Source organism: Aricia agestis, chromosome 16 (genome assembly GCF_905147365.1).
Source record: "Aricia agestis chromosome 16, ilAriAges1.1, whole genome shotgun sequence".
In the NCBI taxonomy this organism is placed as follows: domain Eukaryota; kingdom Metazoa; phylum Arthropoda; class Insecta; order Lepidoptera; family Lycaenidae; genus Aricia; species Aricia agestis.
Window position 1 is genome coordinate 8,117,154 of NC_056421.1, and position 23,281 is coordinate 8,140,434.

The 23,281-nt window shown below is 36.9% G+C and overlaps 3 protein-coding genes across 3 annotated transcripts in view; all 3 read right to left on the reverse strand.

The window, feature by feature from the left end:
* The window catches only part of LOC121734596 (semaphorin-2A-like), a 394,143-nt gene that overhangs the window by 313,985 nt on the left and 56,877 nt on the right, over positions 1 to 23,281 (reverse strand). The window contains exon 2 of the mRNA XM_042125178.1: positions 21,430 to 21,461. The gene's annotated coding sequence lies outside the window, so the exon portion shown is untranslated. The remainder of the gene's footprint in view (positions 1 to 21,429; positions 21,462 to 23,281) is intronic.
* On the reverse strand, positions 13,242 to 14,075 carry LOC121735033. The gene has a single exon (XM_042125700.1). It carries the CDS (start codon positions 14,073 to 14,075, stop codon positions 13,242 to 13,244), a length of 834 nt encoding a protein of 277 aa, XP_041981634.1.
* LOC121735034 lies at positions 16,367 to 17,341 on the reverse strand. Its single transcript, XM_042125701.1, has one exon. The coding sequence runs from the start codon at positions 17,339 to 17,341 to the stop codon at positions 16,367 to 16,369; it is 975 nt and encodes a 324-aa protein (XP_041981635.1).

Consider the following 23,281-nt stretch of genomic DNA (forward strand, 5'->3'; position numbering starts at 1 on the left):
AATCAATCATGGGGTTAGATGAGCACTTACAAAACAGCTACTACCAAATCATATTTTTTCAATAAACAAAGTCAAATTAAATCAAAGCTTGCTTGAAATGCTTAAACTGCACAATGAAAAATATAAAAATATATAAAAATTACGTTAAACGTTCTGAAAATAAATGTTATGGACCTAAAACAATGCCCAGTCTTATAATCAACGAGTTATGCACTCTGGTCCTATTGTTAGGCCGGTTTAGTGAATTTAACTAAAATTTCATAACTTTTTAGTTTAACAGGCCGGTCGAGCCCATTAACTTTACATTAGTTAATTAAGGTTGGGTTAAATTAAATTGCACTAGAATAGTATAATCACTTTTGGAACTTTATGTGAGCGAACTAAAATGCCCCGTGTTTGTTTTGTTTATGAGTTTTCGAATTCGAAAAGTTTGAACCCAGTTCTAAAAACGAGACTAGACGAAGTTTTAATTTAAAACTAAAACTATTCGCCGGTTTTTAGTTCGAGCTATATTGTGATGGCTGAAATGAACTTATTATAAATTCATCAGTCGCGTGATTGCGGTGCACTGTTTTATATAGTTTTTAACTAAATTGCTTTTTTAGTTTCTGCGGTACTCGATACATAAAAATATAGAATTCTAATATTTGAACTGCGACTCTGTTGATGCTGTCAATTGTTAATTCAACCCAAACCTACATTTAAGGTCCGTTTACATTGAAACGTGCCACGTCAATAAAATGCAATTTTATTTAAATGACCCATTCAAAAATAAACTGTATTTACTACAAAAAGATACACATAAAATTGATATAATTCCCATCGTGGTTTCGGGCTTCCTCATTCAAAATAAAATGGCTAATTCAAAGATAGATCTGTTGAGATCTATGTTGCACTGCAGTTTGACCCTAAAGTAACAAAAGCAATTTTTTAGGGAACCATGAAGATATCCCATCTTTCTTAGACATTCCAAACCTACGTAACTAAGAAATATCCTAAAGTTTTTCATAATAGTTCTTTGTTGTTTACTTTTATATTTGTTTGACTGTATTTCCAGAGCGGATGAAAGTGGAGAACTAATTTTTTATTTCCATATGCGTACATAGCTTCTCACTTTAACTTATTATTTTATTTGTCTCCTAAGTGATAAGTGCTTCCACGTAAAATAATACTTGATATTGTATACCGCCTCGGAAAACATGTAAAGCCACTTATAAAAGTTTTATATGCGCCCAAATTTTCGCTCTACGATAGTATGAACCACAAACAATAAAAGTTGTATCATTATCGTCAGCATTACTACCTTTCTGTAAATTATTGTATTTATTATAAAACAGTTAAACAAAAAAAGATGCAACATCATCGTTTAGTGCACGGAAACTGTTCATTTTTGCAGAATTCTTTCTTGGATTTTTTCAAATCTTTCTCGGAGCTTTAACTATCTACAAACCAAATTACATTAAAATCGGTCCAGTGGCTTAGGCGTTAAGAGGCAACAGATACACACAAAAACACACTTTCGCAATTATAATATTAGTACGGATATCAATTTGAACAGAAATGATCATCAAACACATTTTAGTCCGAGTTAGCTAAGTCAATGTTTGGTTGATAGAAGTGTACATATTATACGCTATACACACGCTATATACAATTAATCTGCTAAGTAAATACGTTAGGTACTCTGGTATAAGCGTATCGGTGAAGTGTTTATTTTCTTTCAAATTATAATCTTAGTACTGTAACTAGGTTAGTTGTAATTTTACTATCTTACAAGTCGGTCGTGGGTGGAGCCATAGCTCCACCCGCATAAATAAACAATTTATAAAGTAGCCTATGTCCTTCTCTACAACTTTATATTGTATACAGGGTGTCACAAAACTAAGTGATAATCAGAGAAGTTCACTGTGAAAGTAGCAGCGGTGAAAGATCAAAAAAAATTTCCCACCTTTGTATGGGGAAACTCGTGACTCTGGGGCGCTTGCCCATATAAAAGTAAAAAAAATTTGTCTTTCAGCGCTGCTACTTTCACTGTGAACTCTTTACAAGGAGCACGTACACACCCTAAAGTATTATCACTTAGTTTTGTTACAACCTGTATATCAAAATATAATCGTGATGCGTTATATACCTAGTTACAAAATTTCTCTAAAACTGGACTGGCTGAACCGATTGTGTTGAAACTTTTTGTGCTTATGGGAAAGGTCTGAGAATTGTCAACATTAATCATAGCGTACGGAGTAAGGAATCGTAGGAAACAGTAGTTGAATATTATGTTAACATAAACAAGATATACAAACCAAATAAAAGCTTTAACATAAACCAAACATTCGATATTCACATATCGAATGTTTGGTTTGGGGAAAAAAGATTAGAATTTTATTCCAAAGTATTTGCAACTCATATTATTTTAATATAAAAGTAGAGAGTTTACTTAAGTCGCTTCTTAGTAAACTTTCTCCAGGAAATAGCTTTGAGTCTTACAGATCTCTTTATATTACTTCTGGTAGGCTCTTATGTCGGCGGAATAAGGAACGATATCGTAGAGTTTCGAGGTAAAATACCGCAGTACGGACTATATAAACTGAGGAATTAAGGAATTCTCGTGCCCCATATTTTAAAAGAGGCCTTTGTATTGTTAGGTTTGACCGGAAATGTTTAGAATCCCTCTCATTTTTTCATTGAATAGGTAATGTTTTATGACTTCTTTAATTACTTAACGTCCCAGAAAATTCATATTTTTTTTCCTTTGTGCCTCCAGGCGATTACGTTATTATATTTATTGTGAAAAATTACAGTCCTTATTGATCTTTAAATAATTTGAACAATAACTTGTTGTTAGCAATGATATTAGGATTTGGTTGTAAGTTAAAAAGAAATTTAAACTAAGTTACGAGTTTAAAAAATATACATCATCAAGCCCCATACGGTCACTGACCGAGACATAATATAAATTCTATTGTGTCTCGTTTTTCTACGATCGAAGGGTTAAAAGTTAACAAATTAAAAAAAAATCTCGGATTCAAAACTTAGTCTCGGGCATATAAATTAAGATCAAAATAGGTCTACCCGTTTGGATGTTACACTGCCACATACAGACAGAGAGGCACGTCAAACTTAAAACCCTTATTTGTGTTCGGGGGTTAAAAAATTGAATACGATTGTTTAATAGATGATTTTTTTTTATGAAATAAGGGGGCAAACGAGCAAACGGGTCACCTGATGGAAAGCAACTTCCGTTGCCCATGGACACTCGCAGCATCAGAAGAGCTGCAGGTGCGTTGCCGGCCTTTTAAGAGGGAATAGGGTAGGGATGGGAAGGGAAGGGAATAGGGGAGGGTAGGGAAGGGAATAGGGTAGGGGATTGGGCCTCCGGTAAACTCACTCACTCGGCGAAACACAGCGTAAGCGCTGTTTCACTCCGGTTTTCTGTGAGAACGTGGTATTTCTCCGGTCGTGCCGGCCCATTCGTGCCGAAGCATGGCTCTCCCACATATTAATGTTTCATAACGTCGGTCGGTCGGTCTGTCTGGTTTATCAGCGGGACAATCTCGTTAACTATCCGTTCGCAGGCTTAAGCGCTTACGTTCCCACAGGGCTCTGTCGATAATAGAAATGGAGGTTGCGTGCTAATTTCATTGACCATACGATTGCCTAAGCGCATTTGTGCAATTCTCCATACAAGATATTTAGGCAAACAGTAAGTAATACATTGATAAACTAACGGTACCTACTTAAAGTTGAAGTTGTTACTGCATACATTAAAGTATAATATACATATAATAAGCCTTAAGGCTCATTTGCACCAGTGTTAAGGTTAACAGTGGGCTAAATATTATGTTATTTATCTCGTGTGCTTATGTTATTTTTCTCGTTTATGACAGAAAAAGCATAGCACAAGTAAGCCTATAAAGCTTCCGATATAATAAAGCATTAGGTAAAAAAGACTTTACCTAGCTTTATTAGAAACATAAGTTAGTTTATAAGAAACTGCTTACCTTTTGCTAGTAACATTACAAATAAAAAATGTAAGTACATTTTTTTCATGGATGTTATGATTCAATAATGTTTGTTTTTGTCTAGCTACTTTTTAGAGTTTTAATATAAAGTTGAGCAAACAATAAATTACAAAAACTTATGTATGAATAGTGATGACCTCCGTGGCTCAGTTGGTGGGCTGTTAGTAGCTCAAGCCGGGGGTCGCGAGTTCCGCCTACGGAATAAAAAGTTATCAAAGTTCCTGGCTCATGGATGTGTATGTGTATCATATAATAAAAATCTTAAATATATTATGTATAGTATAAAAGTATTAAATATATTTTCGTTGTCTGGTACCTGTAACCCAAGTCCTTCAGGTACTTAGCACGGGGCCAGACTGACGTGGTGTGAAGCGTCCATAGATAAAAAACATATAAAAAAATAGTAATGTTTAGATGTAAGTAAATATTTTATTTACAACGACGCATCGCCCTATTTTCAGCCTAACGTTAAGATTAGATTCCAATGTTTTATTTACCGATACACAATACGTTAACGTCAGTCTGCAACACAGGTGCAAGGTGATGAATTATTAACGCGAACACGCTTTCAGCGCTGTGGACATTGCATTCAGACGCTCTTGTCTTTCGTAATGGTCAGTCGCTTTAAAAAACCCTCCGCTAGGCGCTAGCTCCCTCATTAAATTCCTAGCTATTCACGCCGCCCCGTCTAAACTAGACATCCGTCTAAAAGTATTGATTGTTTATGTTGCGACGACATTTTTTGAGCTGGCAAAGGGGTTTTTATGTCAATAAAATAGTCTATTTGCCGCACTCAAAGACGAATTTTAATTACGAAGTCAAAGCGCACGGAAGTTCACAGGCCTAGTTCCAGCAGGCCGCGCGCATGCCGTACACTATTTACACGAACCGTTTCGACGCACTTTTGACCCCCCTGTATCACACTATTGTGAGAGCAGAGATAAAATTGTACCTACGTAATTATATACTAATACTTAAGCAGTATACCCAATTTGATAAATATAGGTTTGGTTGATTCTATCTTAGTAGTACATTTTTTTTATGAAATAAGGGGGCAAAGAGCAAACGGGTCAACTGATGGAAATCAACTTCCGTCGCCCATGGACACTCGCAGCATCAGAAGAGCTGCAGGTGCGTTGCCGGCCTTTTAAGAGGGAATAGGGTAATAGGGGAGGGTAGAGAAGGGAAGGGAATAGGGGAAGGTAGGGAAGGGAATAGGGTAGGGGATTGGGCCTTTTTGAAATTATGAAGTTTTTTTTAATGCAAATCATAAAAAAAATTCGGCCGGGTCATAGCCGCTCGCGCCTGTCGGCATAAAGTTGTCATAGTACGTCATACAATATATTTTTTATTTTCAAAAAAATATAACATGCATTATTCGATAGTACTACTACAGGTAAATCGTTCTACTGCGGGAAAACAACCACTAAAATTTCTCGTTGTATACTTTTAGATGTAATCTATAATATAAAAATGAGTCGCTGAATGTGTTGCTAAGCGCAAAACTCGAGAACGGTTGGACCGATTTCGCTAATTCTTTTTTTTAAATATTCCTTGAAGTACGAGGATGGTTCTTACGGAGAGAAAAATTAAAAAAAAATTCCTGAAAAAGTCTAAAAACAACACTTTTCTATACTCCCATACAAAAGTTAAACAATCGACTGTTAGGCGATACGAAGTTCGCCGGGTCAGCTAGTTTAAGATAATAACAATAAAGAATCAAATCGTGTATTTTCATTGAAACTGCTGAGTTATTCGCTATATTAATACAAATATAATAATAATATAGTATACTACACATGAATAAAATAATAATGAAGTGAGCCATAGCGACTGGGCCGGCTGCCAACAGCAAATCCAGATTTTTCATGTCAATTGATGCGATTTCATTTAACCCGGCACCTTTGGTATTAACAGAATAATAAAATACAGTGTGTCGTGAAAATATTCAGTTTTAATATTTCATAGCAATAAACTTTGCAGGGAGTATACTGGATGCAATTTGGCTCTCAAACTTTTTTGGACGGAACCCTTGTGAAAAGCGAAATATTTGACGGACCCAAAATGAAATGCTTTGTCTGGGTGAATAGCCTCCATGCTGGCATCTGATGACATTTTTAAAAACAATCTATGGATTGCTCGCGGAGCTCTAACAAGCCCTATGCGGAGCCACGCTTTAAGAAAAGCTGATCTATAATAATAAATAGTACAAGCGCACGTTGTATGAAATAGTATTTTTTTATGAAAAACGAAGGAATCATTTCCATACAGGAGTCATTTCCATAGTACCCAAATATGTGATTTACACACAAACATTAGACAATGGAAGGGTTTTATGATTTATCACTATCATTTTAGTATAGTAACCGCTATTAAAATAACAGTGAAATTCAAGCATCAAACAAATGCGTTCGAATATTTTGTGCAAGCAGAGTTTACACAAAAGTGGGTTATGTTAGGTCAAGAGGCCTTTTAGCCTTCATTTTGATACCACGATTCGCGCACTATACATATAAAAATATCATACTATAATAGTATTATTATGATCATAATGTATAAATAGCATAGAGTAAGTAGTAATTATCATGAGTAAGTGAGACAAAGGGACAAAGAAATTAAATAAGTTTGGCATAACGGAGTTGCGGTCGTCATCCAATATGATATAAACCAGAGGTTCCCAAACTTATTTTGTCTACCGCCCACTTTAAGAACAAATTATATTTTAGCACCCCCATTTTCAATTTTAAATGCATCCTGAAGCAATAAATCACCCCCGAAGCCTCTACACACAGTAGCATGGAGATCGGTCATCTTGGTGTTCATTGAGAGAGGCCTATGTCCAGCAGTGCACGACTATAGGCTGATATGATGATGATATGATATGATGAAGCCTCTACACAACGCCCCTATTTTTTTTGGGTCCCACACCGCCCCACTTCAGACCTTCAGCGCCCACAAGGGGGCGTTATCGCCCCACTTTGGGAAAGGCTGAAGTGGGGCGATGATGATATAAACAGTTACAACGTACAGATTTGTCCGTAGTAATATTACTTGTTGTGTAATCAAAACACGTTTAGCGAATAAACTGCCGAGTATCGAGAGCCCCAAGCACGAAGGTACTATCAAAAGAGTATTTGCCCCAACTTTTGCTCGTAATTAAACCGATTTTATCTCATTTTGAACAAACAAAATGAAACGTTTGAACCCTTTAAATATTTGGTTGACCTTATAATGGTTACTGTTATAAATCGCAGATATCTATGACAAAAACGTACCTAGTAAGTACTTTATACATTATTTTATATTTACTAATATATCAGACTAATTTCAGTAAAACAAAGACCAAAATATGATTCTCCTTGACCAGCATTGTCATGTCATTAAAGAAGTCTTCTATATAAAACATTAGATATCACTAAAGGATACTACTTTTTTTGACTAGCTTATACTGTCCTACTGCTGGGCCTTTGCCCACACCTTGGGGGAGGCCTTTGCCTCCCCCAAGGTCTTCTATTGTGCCCGCTCCTGTGCCACCGCTGGCCAGCCTGGCTGGTATGTTTTCCTAGGCCGGCCGCGGCGGCGGTGTCCATCTTCCGGTACCGGTTTTGTTGGGATCTTTGCCCAGCGGTCGGGATGCTTTAAAGTTAAATTAAACCCAATAATAATCTCCGTCGTAACTGGTAATAAATTTCGTGTGATAAATAGCCCTGAACCAAATATACTTATTTAATTTTAGACATCAACTAAATCTTCACTGTAAATGTATTTTTCTTTTATCATAACACTACACTTTACAGTTACTGCATCGCAATCACATTCGATATTTTTTACAAAAAAGTTAGTCTTGAAAATTGATGGGTATTTAACATAATGCATCACAATATGGACACTGATTTCTTTCTAAGGTTACACGATCAGTCTGGCATCAGTTCAGTTCAGCAGTCTCAGACTGAGGCCTAATTATGGCCGGAAAGTACATAATTAAAATATTATCAATCCATCACACGGTTACACGATCGTTCTCCCGTCAATCTGGATCAGACTGATGAACTGAACTGATGCCAGACTGATCGTTTAGCCCTAGTCTTATGATGCAGATTCTATACAATTTAAGGATACTTCGCACGAGCTGTTCAGTTATATCGTTGTGCAGAGAATAGTGATAATATTCTCAATATCTTCGATAACATTGAGATGGTTGTGGGGTCCGTGGTAATTCCCCCTTTCAATTACGCGGTGCCTAACCGCCCGCCTGCCGCAGGTGGGATATTTGGAGGCATTTTGATTTGACTAATCGTCCCAATCAATTAGATCTCGTCAGCCATTTGCCAATATTTGTTGGGGTGAATGAACTGTGTAACAAAAAGGTCGTAGTTAGTAAAATACTATATGTAATGCCTAGATACACTGATTTCATGACACTTTCGCCCGGAAACCGTACATTTTTCCGGAATAAAAAGTATCTTGTGTGCTTTCCCTATACAATATTTCAGCGAAATCAGTTCAGCGGTTTACGTTTCAAGATGTAACAAACAGACAGATACACTTACGCATTTATAATGTAGTATCAATTACTACCATTATTATAATTATGTTTCTACTGTGGCTTTACCGGTAATAGCTAACTTCCGACCATCCAAAGTTTGTGAGTAAATAATTGATAGAGTGTGATTAACTAGCCTAACCCATTAGTTGGAGATTCATTTAATTGGATAACTCTCGACGCGGACTCCAACTTATCCAACTATAGGTAAATAATAACATTGCTACCAATTTATGGATAGGTAGATTAGTGTGTGCTGTTTGTGATGAGAATGTTCTTCTCGCCGGGTTAGTTCCCGAACCGGTGGTAAACCGGCCTACCACCGGTTTAAATTAACACTTTTAGAACGTATACATGAGCATGTAGACGTTCTAAAAGTGTTAATTTTTAACCAATTTGGAAATAAAAGATTTTCAATTCATTTCATTTCAGTGATATGCCATTTTTGTATGTAGATTCCTTAAACTGCTAAATCGATTTTCTCGCTGCTTTTCATGTTCTTTTCTGAGAATACAAATAAATTTTGAGTTCAAAATTCAACTTGAGTGAACAAATTTTGATTTTTATTTCAGAGGCTTATGGCACACACACTTTCGCATTTAGAATATTACTATTAAAAACAAACAAAAAAAAAAACTAAAAACACTCTAATAACAAGTGTATATCTAAGAATAAATTGTGCAGTAAAAGCCCTAATCCGTATTGTAAGTGGGAAAAAACAAAGTTGTTTGAATGAGCTAAAAGCTTGATGAACTTTTTACGACAACTGGTAATGGAAATGTTCGAGTTCCAGCTCGGAGTTCACAAACAAAGACAGATTGTGTGTTGAAAGTTCTGTTTAAGGATCTATTTAATATTGAATAATAAAGGTTCTTGATAATTATTTAAGACAGTGAAGTAGCCTTAATTGTAGTTCATATTTCAAATTACATTTTTGAATAAAACTTGGAACGGGTAAAAAATATTTATCAGATCTCCTGATCCAAAATACGTAAGACATCGAAAATTCGTAAGGAGGGCCATGAATACGAATCTTAAATGATACTACACCTCTAGGTTGTAACTGATTGAATGGCGTAAGTCTAGATTAACAGCCGTAACATGGTGCCACTTTATAACATGGCGTTATCTCAAATTTCGACCACGCGCTATAACAACCATAAGGTTTTTCGTATAAAGGAATGCTAACATACTATGAATACATTTCAACTTTAACACTCGTATGCTGAAGTTACATGCTCAGTATCATAGTAACTGAGGTTTCATATTGTACTTAAAGCCTCTCGTAGAACTTTTACGTATGATGAAATTATTGTAGTTCTAGCTGTACTATGATACTTGTAGCTGTAATACGATAGTTGTAGCTGTGCTACGATGCTTGTAGCTGTACCACGATCATACTTGTAGCTGTGCTACGATACTTGTAGCTGCACTACGATACTTGTAGCTGTGCTACGATACTTGTAGCTGCACTACGATACTTGTAGCTGCACTACGATACTTGTAGCTGTGCTACGATACTTGGAGCTGTACTACGATACTTGTAGCTGTGCTACGATACTTGTAGCTGTATTACGATACTTGTAGCTGTGCTACGATACTTGTAGCTGTGCTACGATACTTGTAGCTGTGCTACGATACTTGGAGCTGTACTACGATACTTGTAGCTGTGCTACGATACTTGTAGCTGTGCTACGATACTTGGAGCTGTACTACGATACTTGTAGCTGTGCTACGATACTTGTAGCTGCACTACGATACTTGTAGCTGTATTACGATACTTGTAGCTGTGCTACGATACTTGTAGCTGTGCTACGATACTTGGAGCTGTACTACGATACTTGTAGCTGCGCTACGATACTTGCAGCTGTGCTACGATACTTGTAGCTGCACTACGATACTTGTAGCTGTGCTACGATGCTTGTAGCTGTACTACGATACTTGTAGCTGTGCTACGATACTTGAAGCTGTGCTCCGATACTTGTAGCTGTGCTACGGTACTTGTAACTGTACTACGATACTTGAAGCTGTGCTACGATACTTGTAGCTACGTTTTTGTAGATTTGCTATGATACTTACAGTTGCGCTATGATACTAGTAGATGTGCTACAATACTTGTAGCTATACTACAATAAGCTGTACTGCAATACTTGTAAGTGTACTGAGATAAACAACGTAAAACGTGATATATCGTGTTTGTGATGCTACTCATTTTTCAAATCTATATTTTGATCTTAACGTGAAACAAAATTCAAGATCAACCAATTTAATAGCGACAAAGATTGGTTTGACATAGCCCGACCAAGTAACGTCTCATTTTATTATGTAAGTATATTATTTATCTTTATATTTTGTAAAAATAAATTTTACTCCGAATAGGTAGTCAGTGCTAATAATAAGATTATTAATAATACTTAATAGATATTTTTTTTATCTAAATTTAAGCAATTTGTATACTATATTAAAAAAAATTAATATAAAAAATTATCACAATTTGTAGTAACCACTCTACACTGTCAGAAAACATCATTTTCCTTAGCAGAGTTCCGTGCTGAGCTACGAGTGTTTAAAGTTGCGTTGTTTCACATCGTGAGCAAATTCGGCGCATGTTTTATTGTGAGGATTTATGGAACCAAACGAGGCACCATTCGGCCCTGCATTGTGTAGCCAGATGCTAGTTAAAACGTATTAGACTTCCGACGCAGTAGCGCTGGAATACCAAGCAAAATACTCAACTATATTTTGTACTGGACGTTAGGGAAGTATACATTAATTGCGTGATTTTGACGATTCTTTGACCCCATTTTCCCCTTAGGTTATATATTATAGTTTAGTAAGATTCGGTGACATTTGGCTGTCCTCTTGTATGCTACCAATATACTTAAATACTAAAGTACAAATTTTCACCTAATGATCTCATAATACAATAAAAAGCTAATGGAATATACTTTTTTAAGCCAAATCTAATTTACTATATCATCAGATTTGCATTACATCTATACTATATATTATAATTGGGAAGAGTTTGTTTGTTTGTTTAAACGCGCTAATCTCAGGAACTACTGGTCCGATTTACAAAATTCTTTCAGTGTTAGATAGCCCATTTATCGAGGAAGGCTATAGGCTATATGTTATCACGCTAATACTAATAGGAGCTAAGAAATAGAGGAAAGTGTGGGAAAAACTGGGGGAAATTATTTAAAAAGGGCTTATTTGAACAGCAAAATAATATTGAAATTGTAGGTAACTATAATAATTAATTATTCATCTATACTAATATTATAAATGGGAAGAGTTTGTTTGTTTGTTTGTTTGTTTGAACGCGCTAATCTCAGGAACTACTGATCCGATTTAGAAAATTCTTTCAGTGCTAGATAGCCTATTTATTGAGGAAAGCTACAACTTATGTTTTATTGCGCTAAGACTAATAGAAACGAAGAAATAGAGGAAAATGTGGAAAACACGGGAGAAATTATTTGAAATGGCTTATTTGAACGCGCTAATCCCAGGAACTACTGGTACGATTTGAAAAATTCTTTCAATGTTAGATAGTCCATTTATCGAAAAAAGCTATAGGTTATATTTTATCACGCTAAGACTAATGGGAGCGAAGAAATAGAGGAAAATGTGGAAATAATGGAGGAAATTATTTGAAAGGGCTTATTTGAACGCGCTAATCTCAGGAACTACTGGTCCGGTTTAAAAATTCTTTCAGTGTTAGATATCCCATTTATCGAGGGAGGTTATAAGCTATATTTTATTACGTTAAGACTAATACGAGCGAAGAAATACAGGAAAATGTGGAAAGAAAGGGGGAAATTATTTAAAAGGGCTTATCTCACGAACTTCTGGAGCAATTTTTCTGTTATTTGACACAGATAAGAAGAAGACCACGTGAAAGATCATATGCTATTTTTTGTGGACTAATTTGTCTGTGAAATATCCAATTACGCGGGCAAAGCTGCGCGGAACGTTATATTTCGCGTGGTCACGACATCACGCGTAAACGGCTGGACCTAATTTGCTGAAATTTGGTATAAAGATACTTTGAGTCCCGAAAAAGTATGTTGAGTTGCGGTGGTGGCGATGAAGATGACATGAACGATCGGTGATAGGTGAAGATGTTGAGATGAAGATAACGGTGATAGGTTATTGAAACAAATAACGTAATCACATAAATCCACTTTATTCTCACGAGTCACAGTTACCAGTTCACTAACGTCAATATTACAAAGTACATAACCACGCACAACACAATATTAATAAATTAGTTTAGCAAGCGATTTGTCACACGGCTGCGTATAGCACGGTTAGACGCTAACTGAAAGCCCGCGGAGCGAGCGCCGTACGGGTACGAGCGAGCGCGGCGGTCGGGCAGTACATCGTACATCGATGCCTATTGTACAAACCGGTATCGCTGCGCAAGAGTCGCGGGATCTTACGACACGATATTTAAATCTAAGTATTAACTAATTACAGATTTTAATTATTACTTAGTTATATGTTGTAAATAGTTGTAAATATATTTTATTTATAGTATTTAGTTATTATTTAATTGGTATGTGAGAGTGATTGTATGTCTGAGTACGCGTGAATGTGTAAATATGTGTGAATAAATAAAATAGGTTTTTAGTTTTAATTACATCAGTCACTACATCACTCCCCCCCAGAGCCCGTGCCTACGGGCGATAGTGATTTGGAACCTTAATAACGCGACCGAAACGGGTCTTTTTAACAGCTGGGGTCGTTAACTCAGGACTACCGTTTAAAATAGGTGTGGTAGTAGGTTCAGGTGTAACTATGGGAGGAACGTAGTTACTGAGAATAGGTTGGGGAGACGAGTCAGCTAAAATGTAAGCTGGTTTAAGACGGTCTATGCTGACCGAGACCACTTTACCTTTAATCAATAGTTTAAAATTTTTATCACCCCTTTCGACTACCGGGTAAGGACCGGTATAAGGCGGTTGCAGGGCGGGGCGCACTGTATCATCCCTCAAGAAAACCTGCTCAGCCGTTTTGAGGTCTTTGTAAATAAAAATATTTTCCTTACTATGGCGAGAAGGAGGAGAAGGCTGTAATTTAGCCGAGAATTTACGCAAATTAGCGATAAAATCGGGAATATCAGCTAAGCCGGGAATGCTAGGATTAAAAAATTCCCCTGGTAAACGCAGAGGCTCACCATAAACTAGCTCAGCTGATGAGGCGTTTAAATCCGATTTAAATGAAGTCCTTATGCCAAGAAGAACGAGTGGCAATGCGTCCACCCAATTGGAATCCGCGTGACACATAATGGCCGCTTTAAGTTGACGGTGGAATCGCTCCACTAAGCCGTTGCAAGCGGGATGGTACGCGGTTGTGCGACGATGTTTGAATCCCAGCACTTTTCCAAGATATTGGAAAAGTGTGGATTCAAACTGTCGCCCGCGGTCCGTAACGATATCTGTTGGACATCCAAATCTGGATGTCCACGACATCAAAGCTTTACCTACGGACTCAGCGGTAATATCGACCATCGGTGTAACTTCCGGCCAGCGAGTGAAGCGATCCACAACCGTCAAGCAATACCTATTACCCTGAGATGGGGGTAAGGGGCCAATTATGTCCACGTGGATAAAAGAAAATCTTGCGCGGGGTAAACTGAACGTGCCTAATGGTGCAGACACGTGACGGTTTACCTTAGAACGTTGACAAGGGAGGCATTGACGCGACCAATTGCGACAATCTTTTCTAATGCCGGGCCAGACGAAACGTTCAGCTACCAATTTTGCTGAAGCGTTAGCGCCTGGATGGCTTAGATTGTGCAAGCTGTCAAAAATCGGCTTCCGGAACGGGGTGGGAACAAATGGCCTAGGTGATGATGTGCTCACATCACAATAAAGGTCAGAGCCACTCCCGTGGATTTTCACCTTTTGCAGACGAAGGGAAGATTCGTTTTTTAAATAATGCTCAAGTTCGGGATCACTTTCCTGAGCGACGGCAAGCTCGCTTAAGTCAATAGGCACGTGAAGTGCATCGATCCGGGACAATGTGTCCGCGACAACATTGTCCTTTCCTGAAATGTGTCTCACGTCCGTGGTAAACTGTGCGATATAGTCAAGATGACGGTGCTGACGAGGCGTACAGTTGTCTTTCCGATGACGAAAAGCAAAACTAAGTGGCCTGTGGTCAGTATAGACTATAAAATGCCTAGCTTCGAGCATAAAGCGGAAATATTTGATGCTTTCATAAATGGCTAATAGCTCCCGATCGTAAGGAGAGTATTTACGTTGAGCAGGGGTTAGATTGCGCGAGAAAAATGCAAGAGGTTGCCAAAAACCATCTTTCAGTTGCTGCAAAACTGCACCAAGGGCTGTGTCTGACGCATCAGTTACAAGCGCAAGCTGAGCACTGCAGTCGGGATGCGCCAGTAAAGCGGCATTTGCTAGGCTATCTTTGCACTTCTCAAAAGCTAGCAAACTGTCACCTGAAAGATTAACTGGATGCGAGGATTTTACTGAGCCGGAAAGCAAGGAATTCAAAGGGGCCTGTAATTTAGCAGCATGAGGCAAAAACCGACGGTAAAAGTTTACCATCCCCAAAAATCTGCGAAGCTGTTTTACAGTTTTAGGAATGGGAAAATCCCTTATAGCTTGTACTTTTGTGTCTAGAGGTTTGGTACCTGCTGCAGAAATTTTGAAGCCAAGAAAGGTAACCTCACTAGCACCGAAAATACATTTCGAGGTATTAATGAGGATACCGTACTTCTTCATCCGGGAGAAAATTTCACGAAGATGCTTTTCATGCTCTACCTCGTCTCTACTAAATATTAAAAAGTCATCTAAATAACAGTAACAAAAATCTAATCCCCTAATTACCTCGTCAACAAATCTCTGAAAGGTTTGCCCTGCATTCCTAAGACCAAACGTCATAAAAGGGAATTCATAAAGGCCAAAAGGAGTCGTAATGGCGGTCTTAGGAATGTCCTCCTCAAAAACAGGGATTTGATTGTACGCGCGCTCTAAGTCGATAGTTGAAAACACTCTACAACCAGATATCGCATGGGTAAAATCATGTATATGTTTGATTGGGTAGCGATCAGGTACGGTTCGTGCATTCAACATACGATAATCGCCACACGGACGCCAATCACTATCTTTTTTAGGGGCCAAGTGTAATGGAGAAGACCATGGGCTTTTAGAGGGTCTCGCGGTACCATTATTAAGCATTAGCTCAAATTTTTGCTTGGCTATTTTAAGTTTGTCAGGCGCTAATCTGCGAGGGTTGCAAAAGACGGGTGGTCCTGGTGTAGTCTTTATATAATGGACTGTGTTGTGTTTGACATCCACAGGTGTGCCTGAAGGGCGTGTAATATCTATGAAATCTTTTAAAATACTATGATATCTAGAGTTACCTAAATTAATTTTAACAGAGGATATATTACATCTATTACTAACGGCACAAGCAGAAGTTGACAAAGTTGTAGTATTATCAATTAAACAATTATTCCGACAATCTACAATTAAGTTGTAAAATTTTAAAAAATCTACGCCAATTATTGCTTGGCTCACATCAGCAACTATAAATCTCCACTGAAAATTACGTCTTAAACCTAAATTTAAAGTTTGTTCTAAATAGCCATAAGTATTTATATTTGTACCGTTTACAGCAATAAGGCTAAAACTAGTTTTTGTGCGGTATTCACAAAGGTAGGAACGAGGGTAAACACACATGTCACTTCCAGTATCAATAAGATAACGAATATTAGACTTACAGTCAGTTATGAAAAGACGACCACTAGGAGAAGAGAGGCAGTGGCTTGTCGCCATCAGCGACTGCCCTTTGCGTTTCCCGCACTACCGAAATCGCAAGGCTGTATGCAGTATTTCGCGCGATCATTAAATTTAGCGTGGTACCAACACAACGGACGTCGACGATAGCTGGAATTTGACCTTGACCTCGGGCGTTGATCTGGATTGCGCCGATGCTTGGGACGAGACTGGTAGGCTCTGCAGTTTGCAGTGCGAGAGTGTTCTTCTAACTTCAAGGTAAGATTTTGTACCATCTTCTTTAGCTCGGCAATTTCAGAAGAAGCACTCGAAGAGGCAGATACGGCAGGAACAGAAGATGTGGAGGCCACATTACCAGGTAAGGTTATTTCTTGAATTTTATCAGCCAGGTCTGCTAGCTGCTCCAAACTGTGCGAGGGCTGAGAAGCTAAAATGCTCTGCACATTACTTGGGAGACGGTTTGTCCAAATCGAGCGAATAAATTCTTCCGGTGGTTTAGGTCCCGCAAGGTCAAGAAGGTGACGGAGAAATTCCGACGGTTTTCGGTCTCCAAGTACTTCATGGGTAAGAAGCTGCTTGACCTTCAATTCACGTGACGCGGAGAGTCTCCTTACTAGTTCGCTTTTAATCTTTTCATACTTGTTCACAGCTGGAGGATTGATAATAATATCCTTAACAGCTTTCGCATGTAAAATATCCAAGTTGTTCGTAACACACGAAAATTTCGCTGAGTCATCTGTGACATTATAAATATTAAACTGGCTTTCCAGTAATGCGAACCACAATTCGGGATCATCCGAAGAAAACTGCGGTACCTTAATATTCAGTTTGGAGTGGTCATACGACATGTCGTAATCGTGTCGTGTGCTGTAGTGCGGACTTTTTTTCGTACGACGCGTGACGTGGACCGATCCTTTGGATTTCACGGTGTCGTCGCTGCTGCTCATGGTTGCGTAACTTATGTTCTTGGGGTCACCAGTGTTGAGTTGCGGTGGTGGCGATGAAGATGACATGAACGATCGGTGATAGGTGAAGATGTTGAGATGAAGATAACGGTGATAGGTTATTGAAACAAATAACGTAATCACATAAATCCACTTTATTCTCACGAGTCACAGTTACCAGTTCACTAACGTCAATATTACAAAGTACATAACCACGCACAACACAATATTAATAAATTAGTTTAGCAAGCGATTTGTCACACGGCTGCGTATAGCACGGTTAGACGCTAACTGAAAGCCCGCGGAGCGAGCGCCGTACGGGTACGAGCGAGCGCGGCGGTCGGGCAGTACATCGTACATCGATGCCTATTGTACAAACCGGTATCGCTGCGCAAGAGTCGCGGGATCTTACGACACGATATTTAAATCTAAGTATTAACTAATTACAGATTTTAATTATTACTTAGTTATATGTTGTAAATAGTTGTAAATATATTTTATTTATAGTATTTAGTTATTATTTAATGGGTATGTGAGAGTGATTGTATGTCTGAGTACGCGTGAATGTGTAAATATGTGTGAATAAATAAAATAGGTTTTTAGTTTTAATTACATCAGTCACTACAAGTACATAGGATATATTATTTTGTCTCGGAAAAATGTACGGCTACTGAACAGTATACTTTTATGATTTGTGCGTAAACTATTCAATCTATTTTGATGAAATTTAGTATGGAGATACTTTGAGTCTCGGGAAAGGACAAGGAATACTAATTTTGTCCCGGAAAATGTACGGTTCCCGCACAATAAACTTTTATGATTATCGCCTAAACTATTCAATCTGTTTTGATGAAATTTGGTATGGCAATACTTTCAATCTCGGGAAAGGACAAGGGATACTTTTTATCCCGAAAAAAATATACGGTTCCCGCAGAATAAACTTTTATGATTCTCGCCTAAACTATTTAATCTATTTTGATGAAATTTGGCATGGAGATTGGAGATACTTATTTGAATCTGGGACAAGGAAAGTTTTTTGTCCCGGAAAAATGTGCGGTTCCCACACAATATACTTTTCTGATTTGCACGTAAACGACTCAATCGATATACGGGAAGTCGCGGGCAACAGCTAGTTATTAATAATTCTACTGAAAAAGCGACATGGAAGGCAATATTGAAAACGATAATTGTAATGATAATGATAAATAGTTTTCAAGATTAAAATAGAAATGCTATGTTCAAACAACAATATAAAGTTGTTAACAAGTTCCAAACAGAATAGTCAACAAGAAACGTCTTCTCAATCGGCAAAGACGCTCAATCAAGTAGATTGATCCGTTGGAATGGTAACATATTGTGCCCGTGCTAGAATAAAAAGTGCATCAATACTCACCCAGGGCTGCTTGTTACTTGGCTGGATAAAGCCGAACAAAATATTGCGAATCCGGCCAAAATTAAAGAGTGCCCGGCTATTTGTTTACACTTTGAACTCAAAATACAGTTAGATTGATTTTACATTTATCACTATGCATTCCACGTTTATTATTTTTTTTAACCGAAAGATTTTTCAATCGAATAGACAAAGAATAACTGGTCGCTTTTAAGCATTAGTGTCCTAACCTACAATAATTTTTTGTTGTTAAATTTTGAATGCAGTCTTGTTCTAAATCATCTACAGAATATAGCTGCATTCATAGCTCAATACGTAATTTTTTTGTGAGTTGGACGCTGTTTAGCATTTGTGTACTCACACAAATGCTAAACATACGTCCAACTGTGATTACATCTTATAATTTTCTATTCATAAAAAAATCGCGATAGTCTGTAGTTTTTAGCCAACTTTTCTGCAAGTCTGCTTAGTCATTTGACTAAAAACTCCAGAAAACAGACAAGCAGCTTTGTTTGTCCGGTTTCAGTTTGATGAATTGGCAGCCCTACCGTGGGCACAGTGGACCGGAGAAATTGCTGTGATCAACAGGAAATGCGGTTCTAATAGCGGATGGTTCTTTTTTCTAATACCCGGTACGTTGGCTACAGAAATTTAAAAGCGTGTTGTGTTGATCGTTTTTCACATCTGACAATAATTTATTGCCTTTTACGAGAAGAACTTTAAATTTTAACCGCTTTTTCATGTTAAAAAAATATTTCATGTTAAAAATATATTATGATGTCATTACAATTATAAAGACATGAGTGGGTGAAGTACATAACTAATATTTTATAGCATATAAAGCATATTTGCATATTCATTTTTTTCTTTATAATTTAAACAAACCATGTAAGTTACTTATCATTTGGCTACACACTAAATCCACTTTTATTTATTTTAAATCATTTTTACGGTCCTAAAGTTCCATTTATGCAAAAAACTAATATTTTTAAAGTGTTAGTTACCCACTTCATCCACTCACATCTTCAATTAAGTAACATCATATTATTATAATATGCAAAAACAGAAAAAAGTTGTTTTTCAGCGGTCCACAAAACAAGTCCTTTGCTTCAAAAGACTAAAATTGTAATAATTATATTGTCTAACTACCGGCAAAGTTGTTTTGCCATAAAATGATTTTCCCTGTTTTCCTGATTTTCTCTTGAAGTTTTTTCTGATTTTTTTTTTCTATAGACCTCACGGAGCCCGAGACCTTTCCAACGAATGCAAAACTGTGGTAATCGGTTCGCGCGTTCTGGAGTTATAGCGACATGAAGGAAAACCCGACTTATTTTTATATATTAGATTACTAATTACCTCCTTTTGACAAGGTTATCCCCTTTTAGCCCGACTATACCAGAAGGAGAGTAACGTTTTTCGAGTGTAGCATAAACTATATATTCTGAAGAATGAAATAATATGGTTCTTGTACTTTTTGTAGTAAAGTTCAGTTTTTAATAAGTCAATCGCATCGCATCGCATCGCCGCGTCACGTTGCATTGTGCACTGACCCTAACAATCATATTACTCGCGGCTTGTCACAAACATTTGGGTCACGTCGCCCGCCGCTCTGATACGAGTGTGGTACATTTCAATTTCACGTCCTTGTGGAAACTAATAGGATGTGGTAGACAATTTTTCGGGTTCCGCACCCAAAGTGTAAGAACGGAACCCTATTGAGTCTGTTACATATCTCTAAATATTACATTACTGTTGCCAATACAAATATCTGCCTACTTCGTAGGACATTTTCTTATACTCGTAAATAATCACCTTAACTCAGTATCACCGTTAATATAAAATTACGATTAATGTCACTGTTGAATATAAGTATATCAAATATATACTTTCCAATCACAGTAAATATAACCTTCCTACCTTACTATAAGGATTATAATCGAAAGTAGCTTTAACTTAAAAACGCATGCACGCAAGTTTCCTTCATACGGTCGAACAAATACGGGACAGTCGACGACAAAAACATTGATTTATTATGGCCAACGTAATTTATCATGAAAGTTAATTAAACGAAGCCAGTCCATTTAAATAATGAGCTACAAAAAGTATCCCGGAAATGACGATAGTGACAATACGACCTTTGATTTCAGCCTTGGCGTTTTCTTTATTAGCAACGTTTTTATTTGGAAGACGATTTGACTGGGAAGACAGTTTTGGGGCTTAGCTCGCATACAATATTGCCCCCTTAGAATTAGAAGGGCACAACTCAAAAAACTAAGGTTGGGTTGCACCAGAGGAGTGGTTAAAGTTAAAGTTATTTTTATAGTTAAATATGGCGTCCTTTAGCTTTAACTTTAACCGGAGAAATTCACGTATGAGCGGAGGTAAGGACGCCATATTTAACTTTAACCAAAGATTTTACATTTTGCACTGTAGTTAAAGTTAAAGTTAGTTGGTGCAACCCAGTCTAAGAGTGTGATATTCTATAAGGTATATTAAACTGTTTGATGATATTATTACTTAGGTTTAGCCCATTTTTTACCTCTATTATTGATACGATCACTGACAATATTTCTATATCTGTAAAACTATAAAAACAATAGTTACTTTTTATTACAACAACAAAAGATTTGTTCCTTTTTCATTTGATTGCTAGCAAATTTTATAATAAACTTATTTTAATATTATGATGTGTTACACTTTAATAACGTAAGCAATATTTGAATGAACTAAATATTTGAACATGTTCTATTTTAATTTATATACGTACCTTTTCTCCAACTCCTATTCAAATATATAAACCTGAAACAAATAAAGATATTTTCATTAACAATAATAATTATTTATTATAAAGTAAATACTTATATAACATTAAGAACTCAACTATACAAGCTTTTATTAATCTCTAAAGTTAAGTTAAGTTATTTGACATGCTCTAAAAAAGTTATTTCAGTCAACAGCAAAGAATTCGCAAAAATCTGCAATAATTTTTATTAACTAAAAGTTCATTTGCTGACAAAACAACTTGTCGATTTTATACCACATTGTTTAATCTCTTAAGTTATAAAACTGTTGTCTTGGTAGATTTTTTTTATTCTTTTCAAGTTTTTTATTATTTAAGGACACCTGGACATAGAAAATTAATTTCAGTTTTTGGTAAAAATATAAACGGAAAATGGGTTCTTTTATTTGGGTGGAAACAAAGTATACTTTTGTGTTTTTATTACACTTATTATTCCAAGTCCCCAGGCCCACATAACACTAAAAATAGGTAAAATAGGCATATGAATTTCGCCTGTTTACCTAGAGGCTGAAGGCCATTCTGACGATAAAATATTCAAATATAGAACCGGAGGGTTTCATATGGAATTCTAGGATACCGGCATGATCACTACTTACGTGAAGAGAACCGAGATAAATATTTATAGCCTGCTAGGTAATTCCCGCGGTTCTGTTTGCTGAATTCACTTATTTACAATAAATGGAGAAATATATTACAGGTATAATAATTTTATACCTGGTATTTACACCGTGCAATTAATCACCGATAATAATCCTAATTTTCACAATATGTAAATAAAGGTAAAGTGAAAATACCAACGCATGTCCTGGTGACCTTTGAGGTGTGATTTACATGAAGTTCCGGGGGAGACTCCGGAATGAAGCACGCGTTACATCACCGTCAATTCGTAACAAGGTGTTGTTTTTAAGTAATTATATAATATTTAATGTTATATATTATGTTAGTCTTTATAATTATGAAATGGACCTGTGTTGCACGAGATAAATAAATAAATAAAATAAACAGATATGGCACTTTGTAGGCCGTAGTCGATACATATATAGCTCATTAGATATTAACGTAAATCTTCAATTAAATAAGCTCGTACAAAATACAGCATGTAGTGCGTCACACATTGATTTGCAAAATTGCATCACTATTCACTGCACGGCACCTATAAAAATACGTAAGCATAAGTACAGTTGCTTAATAATGCACCGCTTATTGAGCAACAACTACCTAACACAGTGAAAGAATATAATAAGTATATTTAATATTACTAGATGACGCCCGCAACTCCGTTGCGCCAAAATTAGTTTTTCGCGCGGGAACCGTACATTTTTCCGGGATAAAAAGTATCCTATGTCCTTCCCCGGGACTCAAAGTATCTCCATACCAAATTTCAGAGAAATCGATTCAACGGTTTGGGCGTGAAGAGGCAACAGACAGACAGACAAACACACTTTCGTATTTATAATATTAGTAATGTCATTGGTTAAACCTATCTTGGTTTTAACAAAATGACGCAATCATAAAGTAAACTTTATTTAGCTTACTAGCTCAAAGCCAAGCTTTGTGAGGACTCGCTCACACCTTGACTCACAATTGACGTAAAGGGGTAGGAAGATTTTGGCCGACCTACTGTCCGCTATTGTGTTCACGAATATTTTTTTCAAAAATGGAACATCAATACAAACCAAAAATAATCTTGGACAAAACCTCGTAAAGTATCACATTTCGAAGATGTGACCTGCCAAAGTTTTAACAATTTAAGATATTGCAACTTTGGCAGCTCAAATTGATTATTTTTTGTTTGTATTGATGTTAAAAGGCCCATTCA